General features: G+C 40.3%; 1 protein-coding gene and 1 non-coding gene across 8 annotated transcripts in view; one reads left to right on the top strand and one right to left on the bottom strand.

The window, feature by feature from the left end:
• NCOA7 (nuclear receptor coactivator 7) overlaps window positions 1–16840 on the bottom strand; it is a 135715-nt gene that overhangs the window by 56476 nt on the left and 62399 nt on the right. For all 7 annotated transcript variants that reach the window (XM_036024654.1, XM_028509127.2, XM_028509122.2 and 4 more), the window contains 2 exons: window positions 4495–4574; window positions 32–139 (listed from right to left, as the gene is read on the bottom strand). In XM_036024654.1, coding sequence (XP_035880547.1) covers window positions 32–139; window positions 4495–4574 — 188 coding nt within the window. The remainder of the gene's footprint in view (window positions 1–31; window positions 140–4494; window positions 4575–16840) is intronic.
• Window positions 16051–16239, top strand: LOC114495931. Its single transcript, XR_003684582.1, has one exon. It is a non-coding gene; the product is annotated as a U2 spliceosomal RNA (small nuclear RNA).

Here is a 16840-nt window from a genome sequence, read left to right as displayed (position 1 = left end):
CTAAAGTAATATGCAACAAGAAAATCATTACCTGGCCTGGAACAAGAGTATGTGTGAAAAGTTTATTTAGTTCCACTAATTTATTGGGAGTGATGTTAAACTTCAGTGCTATGGAGTTTAGAGTGTCCTGGCTTCCAGCCTAGAAATAATCCAACAAACAAGATTCAATATATAAAGCAAAGCAAAGCAAAACAAAATGAATTCCTTTTGATAGACATTAATCTATTTGTGATAAGAATGAATAAAAAAGCATAATACATCTAGATGTATTATGAAGAAGAGTGAATACATTCTCAACTCTTAAGGGAAAAAGTTTTAAAGGTTATTCATTTCCTGGGCTCCTTTATCTTCCATTTCACTGTTCACTAATAGATTTCTAAACTCACTTGGGCACAGCTTTGGTGTATGGAGTAGAGGTCCATGAGGCGTAATACGAAACTGTAAGCAGAAAGAAATAAAACATACACACGGTCCCATGCACGGGGGAGATGAGACTACTGTCCTCCTCTCTCTGCACTTTTCTGTCCACGTGCCTGTCTCTTCAGTGCATGACAGACCACTGGACAGTGACTTGTTAATGGCCATGTCCCCCACAGTGCCTGACACACTGAAGGCACCCAAAGGTCTGATGAATGCATACAGTCAAAAGCTGAAAGAAATCTAGGTTAGCTACCAATAATTGTTCACTGTCATTAAAAATGACAACTACTTTCCGAGGAAGGGGAGGGGGCACTGGATGAAAGAAGGTGAAGGGATTAGCCAAAGAACGAATATGCATAACCCACAGACACAGACATCATCAGTATGGTGGTGGCCAGAGGGAAGCAGAGGCAGGGGCTGGGCGGAGGTGGGCAGGGAGGGGGGGAACGGGACATCTGTAATAGTGTCAACAATATCAAAATAAAATGAAAAAATAATAAATAAATCACAGTAAAGAAAATGACAACTTCCTATGGTCAGCCAAACTGGTGTTATTCCATGAATCTATAAAACTTGTGATCTATGTTGTATGTATATATGCTTCTTTTCTCTCTCAGAGTGAGCAGAAGTAAAGAGGGCAGTGAGAAGATGGGAAGTTTCATAGTAAAAAAGCTCCTCCCAAATAGAAGTAGGGTGCCTCTGGTCAGGTCAACATCCCAGGAGAGACTTCCTGGCTGGGATCACTGAAGGGAACTTGTTAGTGGGAGGTCACACTGGTGAACATTACCGAGAGTTCCCATCTACAGCCCATGGTCAGGACTGGTTGGTAGCTGTCCCGATAAACAGAACTATCTCCATGAGGCGAGCCTTGAATGACACGATGCGAGATGGCTGCAGGAGACTGTGAACTGGTGAGAAGAGTTAAACTCACCACTCACGGCCCTCAGTGTCAAAACCCCACCAACTACATGAACTGTCTCAGGCTGACCAAATTCATAGGTATAGGTTACACTAAAATTATTGCAGAGCATTCCTAGAAGTTAGGATATAAATACATATTTTCAAAAATCATTGAAAACTTAACAATATGTGCTCCAACCTCTACCCTAGGCAACATTATCTACTAAAAATGAAAAAAAATTTTAAATATATTTTTCTAATATTATTTAGAAAAGGACACATGGATAATAACAAGGGGGGCTGGAAACAGGAGGGAGGTGGGGAGAGCTAGGGAGGTGGGCTGGGATGGGGGTAAAAGGCAGAAAACTGTACTTGAACAACAATTAAAATAAATAAATAAATAAATTCTAAACTGGCATTGCACAATGAAATAAAATGTGAGCTACAAAAAAAGTATTATTTACATAATATAGGATGGGCAAAAGTAGGTTTACAGTTGAAAATGGAACAGATTATCCTTGTATTATTATTTAGTAATTATTGTTTTATTGATTTGTAGTACAACTGTAAACCTACCTTTGCCCACTCCAATATATTCAAATCCAGGGATTTTCAGAATTTAGAGTCAGTACAAGACAGAGATTGGGAATACAGACTAGAGCCAGGTGTTGGCTCTGAATGCCAGATCTTCCACTTGCTAGCTGTGTGACCTTTGGGCATCTGCTCAACCTCTCTGGGTCTCAGTTTCTTCACCCACCAAATAGAAATAATCATAATTTCTGCTCGACGGCACTTACTTCATGGGAAGTGATCCGTAAATTTGCTTCATGTTTTTACTTAAAAACTTGTAGAAGATACTGTATATCCAGAGTTAAGGAAAGGAGAAATTTTATCAATCTAGAGTTATGACATGAGGATAAGACATACATAGAGAACCAAGACACAGACCCTGGGAGGGATTCTGATATTATTAAATGTTTGAAACTTATCAGAGTGCTTGACTATCTGCAGCCCAGGAGCAATATAAGCAATCTCATAAGAGCTAGCATGGTTCTCTAAACACAAAGTTATGAATCACTTTTTATTTCTAATAAACTACACAAAATAACTTGCTAAGTAAAACTAATCTCCTTAACATAAATCAAATAGGTGGGCATTTCTGCATTACTAATTTTACCACCTGCAGATATGAATTAACTTGGGAGTTAATTTTTACTCTCACTGCATTGTTTAGTATGTGCTATGTGAAACATCTCCTAGCAGACAACGCTTCTCATTTCTTTGTTGGGGCATGTGGGTACACAAATAGCTTTAGACTATTGTCATTAGTAACAAATATTCCAACAATTCATGAGTACCTACTATGAGATAAGACACTGTGCTAGGTGTTAACGGGATCAACAACATATCATACTAACAGTGATAATGAGAGATAGATGAGGGGGAGACCCCCCAAAACTGGAAACATCTTCTGGAGGGCAGGCCCCTTGTAGTACAGGCTTCTCCACTAGGTAAGTGTTCAAGGAACTCATCTGTATCAGTGTACCAGTTGGTGTTGCTGTGAGAGGCTGAGTTCAGCTTCTGTGAAGTTTTTTTGAAGACTCTTTCAACCCATTTGTCCATTTCATGATGGGTGATTTACTAGTGTACCTGCCCACACCACACTTGAATGCTCAGCAGTTTTTGACCAAAATGGTATGATCCCCATAAACCCACCCTCCCAATTCACCTGACCTCACCCTGAGCAACATTTTTTTATATCTCTGAATGAAAAAAAGTCCTCATAAGGAATTACTTTGCCGATGTGGAAGAGGTGAAACAAAAAACAGCAGAAGCACTAAAAGGCTTCAAAATCAACGAACTCAAAAACTGTTTTGAGCAGTGGAAAAAATGCCTTGATAGGTGTACTGCATCAAATGGAGAATATTTTGAAGGCAACTGAAATTTAAACATGTAAGAATAAATATACAATTTTTATATTGTATATTTACAAATAAATTTATAATATTTATAAATAAATAAATTCCAAGTTTTTGGGATCCCCCCTCGTATTATCACCCAAAACCCTTTCCGTCAAGGACTAGGCCTACACACCACAGAAAGATGTTTAGAGGTGCTCACGGAGCACTGGGTAAGACATGCCTGTGCAAGGGCTCTTCCCTATGACCCTACAGAGGCCGGGAGCAGATGTGCCGCTCCAAAAGAACTGCCAGGGAGGGAGCGGGTCTTGCTGCTCGCCTTATACTGAGCCTGGTGTGCACACAGATAATCAGTGGAAGTAAATACACGTGAGGAGGACACAACCGGGCAATGGCAACAGCATCTAATTTCTTCTTAGAAGTTAGAACACTCCTTAACAATGCTATTTCAACATGAATTAAAACAGATCTACAATGGAGTGGCCCACATTATGCCCAGCCTAGGATAAACAGACACAGCTCCTGGCTTCCAGGAGCTCCTGGTGCAGCGAGAGCGACGAGCATATGCCTCATACCATGGAGGTGCGGTAAGGAACACCAGCACAGCATTATTCAGCTGCTGACTCAACAATACAAGTCTGCACCCTGCAAGCACCAGCAATGCGATGGTGGCCCCACAAGGGTCAAGGTCTATTCATGCATATATGAATTAAGGCACAAGATAGACATTAAAATAATACTCACACTAGTGAATCAATTTTAAACAGACAAATTATGTAAAGGAACATGATTCTATGAGAGAATAAAATGAAAGGCGATCTGGCCTAGACAGCTGGATGACTGATACAAAAGGTAAGGGCGAACACAGAGAGTAATGGGAAGATGTCGGGGACAGATTCTGGCTTGTACAACGGTATGAGTGATGGAGCCTTTACTTCTTTAAAAGAGACCAAGCATGAAGGTCTAAGTACATATGTTGAGAAGTCAATTGAATCTATGGTTCTGGAACTCAGAAAGCACGTCAGGAATGGAGACCTAAAATTGGCATATCACAGGTAATTCAAACCACAGGCTTACATGAGATGGCCCAGGGGGAAATATGGAGGGGAGAGAATGAGTTAGGACAGGTCTTAAGGAGCTTCACTGATTACAGGGTACATAAGAGGAAAACAGCTAAGGGGCAGCCTGTGTCAGGAGAAATATCATGTAAATCTAGTAGTGTTAATGTACATTCATACTTCCTGTTTATACTTACAGTATATTCCACAGTACCGTGGGGCTTCTGAACAACCATCTTCTTCTCTTTTTTATCATGCGTTTTGTTTTGATTGTCCTCTGAAAAATAAAAATGTATGTAAATGAATAATTTAATTTTAGGAATTGAGGATAGAGTAATCTACAGTATATTAAAACCCATTTTCAAATGGACTATGAAAAAAGACACCAAAATAAAATGGACTAAGCATAAATAGGGCCTGATTTAAAAAAAAATTATTCATCAAAGAACAATCAAATAACTGATTGTTAACTATAATAAAATAGTACAAACAATATTGAGGTAATGTTGTGTTATTAAAGTAACAGTTTAAATGATGATATTTAATGATGAAGTTGAGTAAAACTACTATAGTCATTGTATAAATGATATAAGTACATCCCTTTTAGAAAATAATTTAACATAACAATAACCATAAAAAATGTCCATTCTTTGACATTCCTTCCTTAGGAATTCATCCTAAGGAAAAATTCAAAAAAGGAAAAATATGTCATGGTATATGGTTACTGCTGTTTTTATAGATCAAAACTGGTCAACCTAACAGTTTTGGCAGCTGCATATGATTCAGCCTAAATGTTCTGACTAAGTACATCTTAATATAATCATCCCAGATGCTGAAAACCTGAGAGACATATCTCAATGGATAAAAATGTAAGTGAAACAAATATACAATTGAATTAACTATGAAAAGATGCTCCAACTTGTATGTAATCAGAAAAATGCAAATTAAGGTGAGGTATCATTGTACACCTATTAGCATGGCAAAAATCAGAAAGCTGGATAACTCTAGTGTTCACGGAGATATGAATTACTACTAGGAATATAAGCTGGTACAGCCATCCCAGCAAATCAAGTATATATAGCTTGTATGACTCAACATTCTAACTCAGATATACATCTTCTCCCAAAAGGTCTACGCTTTATGTCTATCATAAAGTCTCCTGCTTGAGGGTGTCCCAACCAGCATCACTTGTGGCATGAGAGCTGAAGGGTAAGAAATTTGGTAGATGTGCTCTAGAACTAGGCAGCAATCAGAAATAACAAGCCCGAAGTATACACCGCAACACGTTTACACCAAGAGAAAGAGAATGGGATATACAGAACAGTATAATTATGTATATGCAAAGAAGATGCACACAAAACATCTACACACATTTTTCAAGGTCACATCAAAATAAAAATGTCTACATACTGAACACAACAGAATGGTGTGGGGTGGAGAGAGAAATGGGAGTGGGGGTGAGGATAAAAGGGAGTCAATGAATAAATAACAAGGAGCCCAGCTCAGACCAGGGATGGCATTCCATGAACTGAGAAGGGTGATTAACTCAGCCCCCTACAACTGAGGCCCCACAGACTCCCACGCCAATCACCTACATGACAAACAAGGGTACACTGGATAAAAACTGGAAGGTAATACAAAAACATGAAAACAGTTAATTCACATGAGGTTTATCTGCCTTTTAAATGTTTCCTTCATGTTAAAATTAAAAATCAAGAAAGATGCCCTGGCTGGCATAGCTCAGTGGATTGAGCGTGGGCTGCGAACCAAAGTGTCGCAGGTTCAATTCCCAGTCAGGGTACATGCTTGGGTTGCAGGCCATGACCCCCAGCAACCACACATTGATGTTTCTCTCTCTTTCTATTTCCCTCCCTTCCGTCTCTAAAAATAAATAAATAAAATCTTTAAAAAAATCAAGAAAGAAGTAATATATGCTGCTATTAGAGTCCTTTACTACTCATCTGTATGTTCAATGACATCCATTTATAGAACCAAAGAGACTGCAAAAATCCCTTTAGATGGTAAAAAATGATCTGCCTACCCTCGTGTGGTTTACTTCAGAAAAATGACTGTGGTTTTTAGATCTTCAGGCCACCCCATTCTGTAGGCCGGCGGGGGGGTCTACAGCCTATTCAATACCCCAGATCAGAGGGATCTAAACAATCACTCCTTTTAATTCCTCAGCTGCACTTGCCATGTCCCACGCTCCTTTCTTGCTCACTGTCACCCTCACTTCCAGTCTCCTTGCTTTCAGAAGAGTCTCTTCATATGCTTTTGTAGGTGCTTCCTATTTCTAGCACCTAAGCTTCCTCTTCCACCTGTGGCAGCTTCTCCCCTATGCCCTTTTGTAGGCTGTGCATAATTATCTCCAGTCCCAATGGGAGCACTACTTTAAGCCACCAAAATATGAGAGCTTTCATACTGCTCAGCTGCAGAAGAAAAAGAAGTGTTAGCTGAACCTCCCAAAATAAACTTTAGCTACGTACATCTGAAGTAGTACAAAAATTATTTCATTTTGACACAGGTGGGTAGGCCAGAAAAAGGTCAAACTTGGTAATATTACTAAAAGAAAAAAATAAAATCCTTCCTTCCAGCATCTAAGATTTTGAAATTCTTGAGGTAAGGACCATGAGGTACCTTTAAATCTCTGGTACCTTAATAAGATACCCAGGATATATGCCTGAATAAACTTCCCAATATAAATCAATGAGCCGGACGAGTCCAATTGTGAGCAACATTTTCACTGATAGAATATCACACCAGGAAAATCATATGAATCAAAGCCACAAACAGAATACTATGTTTTACAGGTGACTTAACATAGAAAGCAGAGAAGTGACTGGCACATTTATGGACCAATTTAATTGTCTTCATATCATTATAGCAAAAGGTAAGGTTTCATATTGCTTCCTAAATATTTTTAAAAGATTTTATTTATTTATTTTTAGAAAGAGGGGAAGGGAGGAGGGGAAAGAAGGAGAAGGAAAGAAACTTCCATATGCAAGAGAAACATTGATCAGTTGGCCCTCGCATGCCCCCAACCAGGGACCTGTGCCACAGCTCAGGCATGTGAGCTGACTGGGAATCCAACCAGTCACCGCTTGGTTTGCAGAATGATGCCCAAGCCACTGAGCCACACCAGTCAGGGATCCTAAATATTTTTTGCAGTAAATTTTAAAGAGAGCTAGCAATATGTCTCAATAATAAAGTCCTATATACCTTACCTAGCCAGATTCTGCAGTCCACAGTCCATAAGGCACCGGGGAGAGCTGGGGAGACCCAAGCTGCCTCAGGAAAGGGCTCCTCTGCTGAACTTCTGGATGGAGGTCTTGTGTTTCAGATGAGGACCCATGATCACACCCCAAAAAGAAACTGGAGGAGCCATGACTATCCCCCAGGATGGAACTACAGGATCCATGACCACTCCCAGGATGTAACTATTTCCCAATGACACATGTTGATACCTCTATTTCCAGCTTTAGGCCTCCTCAGACCCTTTATACCTATTCGAATTCCAGTCCTCCCCCTACTTACAGGGTGCCGAAGCAAATGATGTAAAAGTAGGTGCTGCCAGAGGGGAAAGTTGGCCAGGTTCCTCAGAAGCCACTTACAGCAAAGCAGCTGAACCTTCTACCTGCCCCGCCTCTGAGAAGCCTTCAGTGCCAGTTTTCTCAACCCAATAAGGAAGCAAGTCTTACGAAACTGAGAAATACCTTGGAGGAATGAAATACAGGCCCTTTAGCCTAGCCTGTTTCAATTCTCATAAATTCTGGAGGTGCAGGCTTAAACACGGAGCAGGTGCCTTTGTTGACCTCATAACCCCAGGGGGTCTGGTGCCCTGCACACAAGTCCTGCCTCCTCCCTTTCCATCCCAGAAGAGGGCCAAGAACACAAGGTTCTTAGCTCCTGCACCTGAGTCCTAGGTACAAGCTTCCTGAAATAAGACTTCTCTCTGTGCACTGGAGCTAAAAGAACTTGATGTTCAGGTATATTCTGGGGGTCTGGAGGGGCATGAAGGCTGGATTTGAAGAAATCCTTTGCAGTGGTTATCTGAGAAGTCCTGAATGAGGTTACACCTGCCAAAGAAATTAATTTTAAGAGAAGATCTGAGGTTTGAGAACCAAATGAAAGGAAGGCTTAGATGTGGGGAGTAAAAAGAAGCATGGCTGATGGGGGTAGGGGTGGAATTAAAAGATAGGAGAATGACTGTAATGTCACAGATACCCTGGAAAAAAGTTAAAGATTGTTCTGACCCTGTCAAATGCAGCAAAGAGGAGATGGAAACGTGGAAATGGATAACTGGGAGGTCATAGAGATTTCCTGAGGTCAAAAGTGTAGGGATGGTAATCCTATCAGTACAGTGAGGGTATGGTCATTTGCTAAAATGTAATGAGGTAAAGACAGGATTGGGGGTGCATGAGGGGTTGTGTAATTTGGAAGAGTTACTAGGGCAAAGATAAGGTTTCAGTGAGAATATTGAGAGATGCAGCAGTAAGGGTTCACCCAGGGGTTGGGTGTCAACACCAGGGTGGCAGACTATGTAAGGAATAAGCAAACACCCTGCTGTCATGGCTAACTGCGTGGTTTATGACATGCAAGCTGGGCAGCTGTAGCTAGAGCAGTGGTGAGGGAGGGGCACTGAGATGCTGGAGTTAGAGAGAGTGGCATGATGCATTAGTTTCCTATTGCTAGTGTAACAACTTAGCACAAATTTAGTGAGCTCAAAATGAAAAATAAACACAAATTTATCATCTTAGTTCTGTAGGTTCCACGTCTGGCATGGGTCTCCCTGGGCTAAAATCACAGTGCCAGCCGGCAGTTCCCTCTTGAGGCTCCAGAGAAAGATCGCTTTCCTTTTCTAACTCCTAGAAGTAGGCTACTTTCCTTGGCTCCGCATCCCTTCCTTTATCTGCAAAGTCAGTAACACCAAGCCAAGTCCTCTCACACAGCCATTTCTCCATTTCTCCCTCCTTCCACCCTCTTTCATTTTTCAGAACCCTGTGTTTAGCCCTGGCCTGTGTGGCTTTCTTGGTTGGGCATCATCCAGCAAAGTAAATAGTTGCCGGTTCAATTCCCAGTCAGCGCACCTGCCTGGTTGTAGGTTCGGTCCCGGTCCCAGTCCCAGTCGGGGCATGGGCAGGAGGCAACTGATAGATGTTTCTCTCTCACTTTGATATTTCTCACCCTCTCTTCCTCCCTACCTTCCCCATTCACTAGAGTCAACAAAAGAAAAAAAAAAACCCCCGGTGTTTACATTGAGCATACCTGGGTAATCCAGGATGCTCTCAATTCCATCTACAACCATTTGCCTTTGCTGGGTAACATAAGAGGTTTTGGAAATTAGGACATGTACATTCTTCCTTTTGGAAGGGTGGCATTATGCCACCTACCACAGAGGGGGGAATGTGGGAAGACAGGTTCAGATTCAAAGTGGAAATATTTTTTAAAGATTTTATTTATTTATTTTTAGAGAGGGGAAGGGAGGGAGGAAGAGAGGGAGAGAAACATCAACGTGTGGTTGCCTCTCATACACCCCTTACTGGGGACCTGGTCCATAACCCAGGCATGTGGCCTGATTGGGAATCAAACCTGAGACCCTTTGGTTTGCAAGCTGGTGCTCAATCCACTGAGCCATATTAGCCAGGACTGAAAGTGGAAATTTTTGAGGATTCAAGTCATGATCTTGGATGTGTGAGTGTACTGGGGTGGGGGACACGGCGTGTTAAGGGATGCAGCACCGGTTAGATATTCTGGCTCTGAGAAAAACTGGCAAGATTGAAACAATACTAATGTCATTCAAACCGGAGCACCTGGTTCCTGTCCCAGACCACTGGGGACCGGGTGAAGTCAGGACAATGGACATTATAAATTATGTACTTGAAAACAGAAACAAAAGAGACACTGAATGCCCCTGATCTTGATTCTACATTCTCTTCACAGATGTAGGAAGGACAGAAGAGACAGTGTGTAGCCTTCCTTTCGGTGATCAATTATCGGAACAAGCACAAATTTTGAAAATGATCAGGTTTTCAAATTATATCAGGACCAATTCTGCACTGGCCCTACACGTACTGGGCGTGTGCCCCCTTTTTGCCTACTCCCCTTAAAGAATCAACTCTCTCCCCTCCTTCTGTCTCCATCATAAGACCATCTGATTGGGGTACAGGAGGCTGACAGCAAAAGACCCTCAACACCTCAACGCCTAAAGAAAGAGGATGTTTCCATGGCAACCAAATGAGGGATAATCAGAGAGGCAAAAATTGTCTGTCTCTAAGTCTTTCTAAGAAAGGGGCAGGCTGATTTATAAACAGGAAAATCTGTTTCCAGTGACAGGCATATGCCCACACTAGGAAATAATGCATTTGGCTATCACAGTTTGATGACAGTAACCATAAAATCAGGTCATGTCCCATCTCCTTTATACCACCAAACATCATACTTTAAAAAAAAGATTTTATTTTTTTAGAGAGAGAAGGGAAGGGAGAGAAACATCCTTCAGCTGCCTCTCGCATAACACCAACTGGGGACCTGGCCCACAACCCAGGCATGTGCCCTGACTGGGAATTGAACCAACAACCTTTCTATTTGCAAGACAGCACTCAATCCACTAAGCCACAGGAGCCAGGACACCAAACATCATTCTGATTACAATTTGATTTTGGGGTCAAATGAGTTGTGTTCCACTGGCAACCCTGACACATTCTCACAGGGGTGTGATGTTAGCGAGGTACTTGAAATCTTTGTGCCTCCATCCCCATATCTGTGAAATGCAGAACTACCTCAGGACGTTGTTCAAAAGACTAAATGACAGGAGGGACACAGTGTTTATCTCAGAGCCTGGTGCACAGTGAGTGCTTAACAAATGCTGTTATTACTAATGATAATGTTGTCAACATAAGTGAATAGCAATTTGAATAGATTAGAGTACTAAAAGAAGTATAAATCATAAAGCAAAAAGCTTTCATTCCAGAAACACTGGAGTGATATACAGTATTAATATGATACATGAAACAATATAATTGTTTAAAGGAGAAAAACCCTATCTGATCATTTTGATATATGACAAAAAGCACTTGATAGAATTAAACAGCATTACTATAGATTTTTTTAAAAGAACAAAAGAAAATCTAAAAATCTGTTACACAACAAAGAATAGGAGTGAACCTCCTTAACACAATGAAGGATTTTTAGTTATTCTTTGATAGTCATTAAAAATATGTTTCTGAAAAGTAATGGAACCCTAAGAGGTTTATATCACAAGCAATTTCCCATAAGAATGAAAACTGAGTGACTTCATGATATCACTTCCAGGGGTGCAGGAGCTCATTAATTACCTAAATGCAGCCTGAGTTAAGGCCCTAGCGAGGCCCTCACCCCAGCTTTCCACAAGAAAGACTGCAAGGTGCGCAGCGGGAGCCACAGCACGGGCGGTGCCTGAGCTCCACCCTAGTCCTTTCATTCCTGCGGTTCCGTGGAAGACAAGTGCCTGAGAGCAATTCCAGCAAAGCTCTTAAGGCTTAAGGGCATAACATCTTCCACTCCACTGGATTACAACAAAGAGACTGATCTAATGTGATGCAAGGCTCAACCGCAAGTACTTAAGGTCACGAAAATAAACTTTGTAGTGGAGATGAAAGCAGAAACATTGCAAACATAATGGAGACAGTTCGGAAACCCCAAGCATCAAGAGGGAATCCCTCCCTCCGCTGGAGGCCTCCTTGCACAGCGCCACAAGGCAGCACCGGAGCAGAACACACTCCAGGTAACCACTCATTCATCGGTGGTCTCTGGAAATGAAGCGCTGGTCTAACTAAACTCTCCTAAAGCATACCTGTGTAAACTGAGGTAAGCCTTTATATCAGAAACCAAAAGCAAATATTAAAAGTAAATCACTAACCAACATAAATACAAAAATTCTCAATATCATGATGTATACTCAACTTTGTTCTAGAATCTCTTGTCAAAGCAACTGATAAAGAAGTTTTAAATACTGAAAAGAAATGAAAAGTTGATTATTAGAAGGTGAATTGTCTACCTAAAGAACAGTCATTAAAAAAATCCAGAAATAACCACATTGTTGAGTAAGATGGCTAGATATAATAATCTTATATACTTATGATAGAAATGTATTTTGAAAAAAGTCCCAGGTATAGTGTTATCAAACTAGAAAATATCTAAGAATAAATATAGCAAGATAATGGCAAGATATATATAAAGAAAATTTAAAAGGTTTACCAAAGTGTATAAATGGAAGCCTGGATAAAGGGAAGTATATACAATGCTCCTAAATAGAATATCTCATTTTTATACATACTTCACTTTCTCTTCAAATTAGTGTTTAAATTAAATGCAATTAAAATCCAAATTTGTAAAAAATTTTGGAGAATGGAAGTATGTCAAATCAGTAATAAGGTTTATATAGAAACATAAATACAAGAAACTATCCAAGATCACTTTTAAAGAGAGAAATGAGGTTAGGAACACTGTATTTAGGTTAAAACACATGATAGAGGCAGAGCAATTAAAACACTGTGATGGAGTAACTAAAAATCGGAACCAAAAAAACTTAGTGTAAAATAAAAATGCCTTCATAAACCAGCAAGAAAACGCTGGCTTTTCCCACAAGGTCATGTAGCTTCTTGTTAGAGGCGGGGCTCCGGCATCAGACGACTGAATGTGAGTCCTGGCCGGCCCCTGACTGAGTGACCTTGGACAAGAAAATCTACTTATTCAAAGACAGTTTCTGGTGTGTAAAACTGGGATGCCAACTGGACTCCCACAGAGATATAGTAGGGATTACACAGGACAATTCTTTCCAGGTAAAGCACCCCGTGATGTGAGGACGAAAGGCTCAGAAAACCTTAAGCATTAATATTAAATGATGTTGGGTAAACATTGTTAAGATTTGAAAAAAATCTAGATCACTCTCAGATCAACCCAGATGGATTCAAAATTTAATAGTAAAAAATAAAGTCACGAACGTCTTTGAAGAAAATATTGAACTTCTATTTGCTTAAAGAAATACCATCTTTTTTATCACTCATGCACACATCTCAAATTACTGGCCTGCCTCTGCAATTAAAATAGTTGATGTTATCGTTTAGCATTTTAAGAGTAACTTCTGGAATACTGGAATCATAAACTACTACAATAAAATTTTTTAACGTGTGTCATGAGGAGCCTGCACCTCCTGAGCACAGAGAAGGCGGAGCATGGAGAAGAATGAACTCTGTCCTCAGTGTGAACTCCACATTTGAACATCTGCTGATACAGAGAAACACGCAGTTACTTTCCTTCCTGCGAGCGCATCAGCGCTTCACAGGCGATACAGTCCTTGAGAAAAGTGAGTCACACACAAGTTAAATCGGGAATGCGAGAAGGGCAGGGAGTTGTCTTCGTGGATTTCTTTACCTTAGAGCCCAGCACTGCCCTCAGCACTGAGCGAGCCCTCAAGCATTTGGGAAATAAATGAACTCTTCTCACTCCATAGCTGATGAAACATTATTTTAGCTGTTCTGTAAGCCTATGACTTATATTAGCTATCAAGCAAATGAGAGGTTTAATGTAACAACATGTAGGACCAGGTCAAGTAGTTAAATGAGAGACTAATGTCAACCTTATCATCACTTAAATTATTGCTTAGGGGAAATGAAATGCCATGTATGGTCATCTTTTCCTGCCTAAGCAACAACAATGTGCTTGGGGCAGTGGAGAAGACACTGCAATTTTATTTAACTTATTTTTCTCTCAGAGTTGATTTAGGGAAAGCAGAACGATGTTTGAAGTTTTCCCTGGGGCTTCGGTGCCAGAGAGCGGGGCTGGGGTCCCTGCTTCCCGGGGATCTGCAGTGATGCATGCCTGAGTCCCTGGGCTTCTGGGTTTTTCCATTTGTAAAATAGGCTACTACCACCTGCAGCACATCATGGCCAGTAGTAAATTAAATGATGAAATAAAGCGTCTAGCCCACTGGAGACACTCATCGAAAAACAGGATCTTTCTCTCCTTTCTCAAGCCTGACCTTGCTTCTCCTTTCTTCCTACTCTCTTTCCTAGTGTCACAGCTCATTCAAAATGGCTTTTTTTTTCTTTTTGTAAACAGATCAAGGACTTAACTGGGTAAATTTCAATGTTAGAAGATATTATAGAAACTATAAAAACCAATTCTACCTGAATCAAAACAATATACGGTCATTGAAAAATACAATTGAACAAAACTAGAAAATACAAATCATCCACATCACCCTCTCCCAGAGAAAACCAGTGTTTGCATTCTGATGAGTACACTTCCAACAGCAAGCCATCTCCCTAGTTGTATGTTTGTAGGTGTTATGTTTTTTTAGTTTTTAAAAAGATCGAATTTATTTATTTTTAGAGAGGGGAAGGGAGGGGGAAAGAAAGGTAGAAAAACATCAGTGTGGGTTACCTCTTGAGTGCCGCCTACTGGGGACCTCGCCCACAACTCAGGCATGTGCCCTGCCTGGGAATCGAACCAGGGACCTGCTGGTTTGCAGGCTGGCACTCAATTAACTGAGCCACACTAGCCAGGGCAGTGAGTTATTTTTTAAAACAAAAAAGGAATCGTATTGCCAACTTGCTTTTCTACCATAACATTCCTCAGGCCATTGCCTTTCTCTACATCACTTAAGAATGGTAAAGAGAATTTCATTTTATGTCACTTATGTTATTTTTATTTTCTCAGTATTTTAAACAATTCAATAACAGGCATTGTAGCTCAGTCTTCTAACATTCTCATCATGGCTGTTTCCTTAGGGTGAATTTCTACAAACAGAACTGTTAGAGCCAAGGGTATGCAAAAGGTAAGGTTCTTGATAACCATGGCCAGACTGCCTTCCAGAAAGATCTGACCACATTACTCTCCCATATCAACAAATTAGTGTTTTTCTTTGCATCTTCCCCAGCTCACTTCTTATGTTTCAGAATCACTGAAACTGAAAAATCACTGACCATATATTGAGTTTCATCTGTTGTCCTTACCTCAGCCCAAACCACATTTGGGCATTTTTCTCTTTTAGTGATATTTCTCATAATACACCTGTGACATAAACCAACAGATTAATTAGGGAATGAGATGTGTATTGTGCAGACCACTATGATCACAATGGAACTAGACTCTGAACTCAAGCTCGTTGTACAACATAGCTGCCTGCTTTGGTGGCTATCCTTTCTGTTCCAACTGTGACAAACACCAATTATAGAACACACTGTGCATGAGAGTGTGGAGCTGTGACAGGAAAAGGAAGAAGTGTCCCTTGAGTGAAAGCTACTGCACTCAAAGCCAGGTGTGAGGGTGGGAGAAATGGGGAGATGTTTGTCAAAGAGTACGAACTTTCATCTATAAGAAGAGTAAGTTCTGAGGAACAAGCATGGTGATCACAGTTAATAACACTGTAATCTACACTTGAAAGTTGGTAAGAGAGTAGATTTTAAATGGCCTTACCCCCCAAAATAAATGGGAATTATGTGAACTGATGGAGGCATTTGTTAAAACTATGGTGTTAATCATTTTGCAATACACACACACACACACACACACACACACACACATCAAACCAGCACATTGTAAATCTTAAATGTACACAATGTTATGTCAATTATATCTCATAAAGCTGGGAAAAATTATGATCTTTTTATATTCATGTTTATAAACATATTTACAATGGTTACATATTTTTAATTTCATCTTAAATTGCTTAGAATGCTCTCCACCAATTCTTTGATAAAATTATGTTTTCAATTGCTTCTGGGCCTTTTGGCTAAGATCAAGTGTAGTATCTGTTCTTATCAATTTAATAAAATTACGGTTTCATTCTTGAGGCCTGAATTTCTGACAGATATCTCAGTTAAAAAGGGACATCTCTGCCTCTCAGTAACTTTGTTTCAGGAAAGGGATGACATGAAAAGTATGTTTCCTGAGACCTTGTAAGTCTGAGAATGTCCTGATGTCTTTGAGTCTGAAAACCAACTTTCAATTCACAGCTCTGAAGACTCATTCCTCTTGTTCACTGCTGTGCAGAAGTTGGTGCCTGACTCTTCTTTGTTGCTTTGTAGGTAAGATTTTTTCCCCATTTTTCTATGACCTGTAAACTTTTGCCACAGTTTATCTAAGTGCTGACTTTTCCCCTTAATTCAGTCTAAATGTGGTGAGCTCTTTTGATTTCTAAAGTCAGGTATAGGTTTCAGCTCATGAAAGCATTCTTCTTATATTATGTTTGATTACTTCTCCCATTCCCACTGTTTGGACCTGTTTACCAAGAACATCTTTGATTCAAGCCTCTTCATTCGAGCTGCCCTTATCTGTCATCTTCTCTCTTATCAATTGCAATTCTGCAACATTCCTGTATGTTTTAGGGGGTCTCACCAGGTTTGTCCTATTCACCACCTAGGTTTTCACAGTGTGATTTTTCATTTAAACATCACTCTGACTTCCTCAGTGGTCCCAAGAAGCACAGCCTAATTACTTCCATCCTAATAATTTTAATTTATTTTATACCCAAGTCCCTCAAGTCTTTATATGCTATTTGAT

This window comes from Phyllostomus discolor, chromosome 4 (assembly GCF_004126475.2).
Source record: "Phyllostomus discolor isolate MPI-MPIP mPhyDis1 chromosome 4, mPhyDis1.pri.v3, whole genome shotgun sequence".
NCBI lineage: Eukaryota > Metazoa > Chordata > Mammalia > Chiroptera > Phyllostomidae > Phyllostomus > Phyllostomus discolor.
This window is presented reverse-complemented; position numbering and strand designations above follow the sequence as displayed.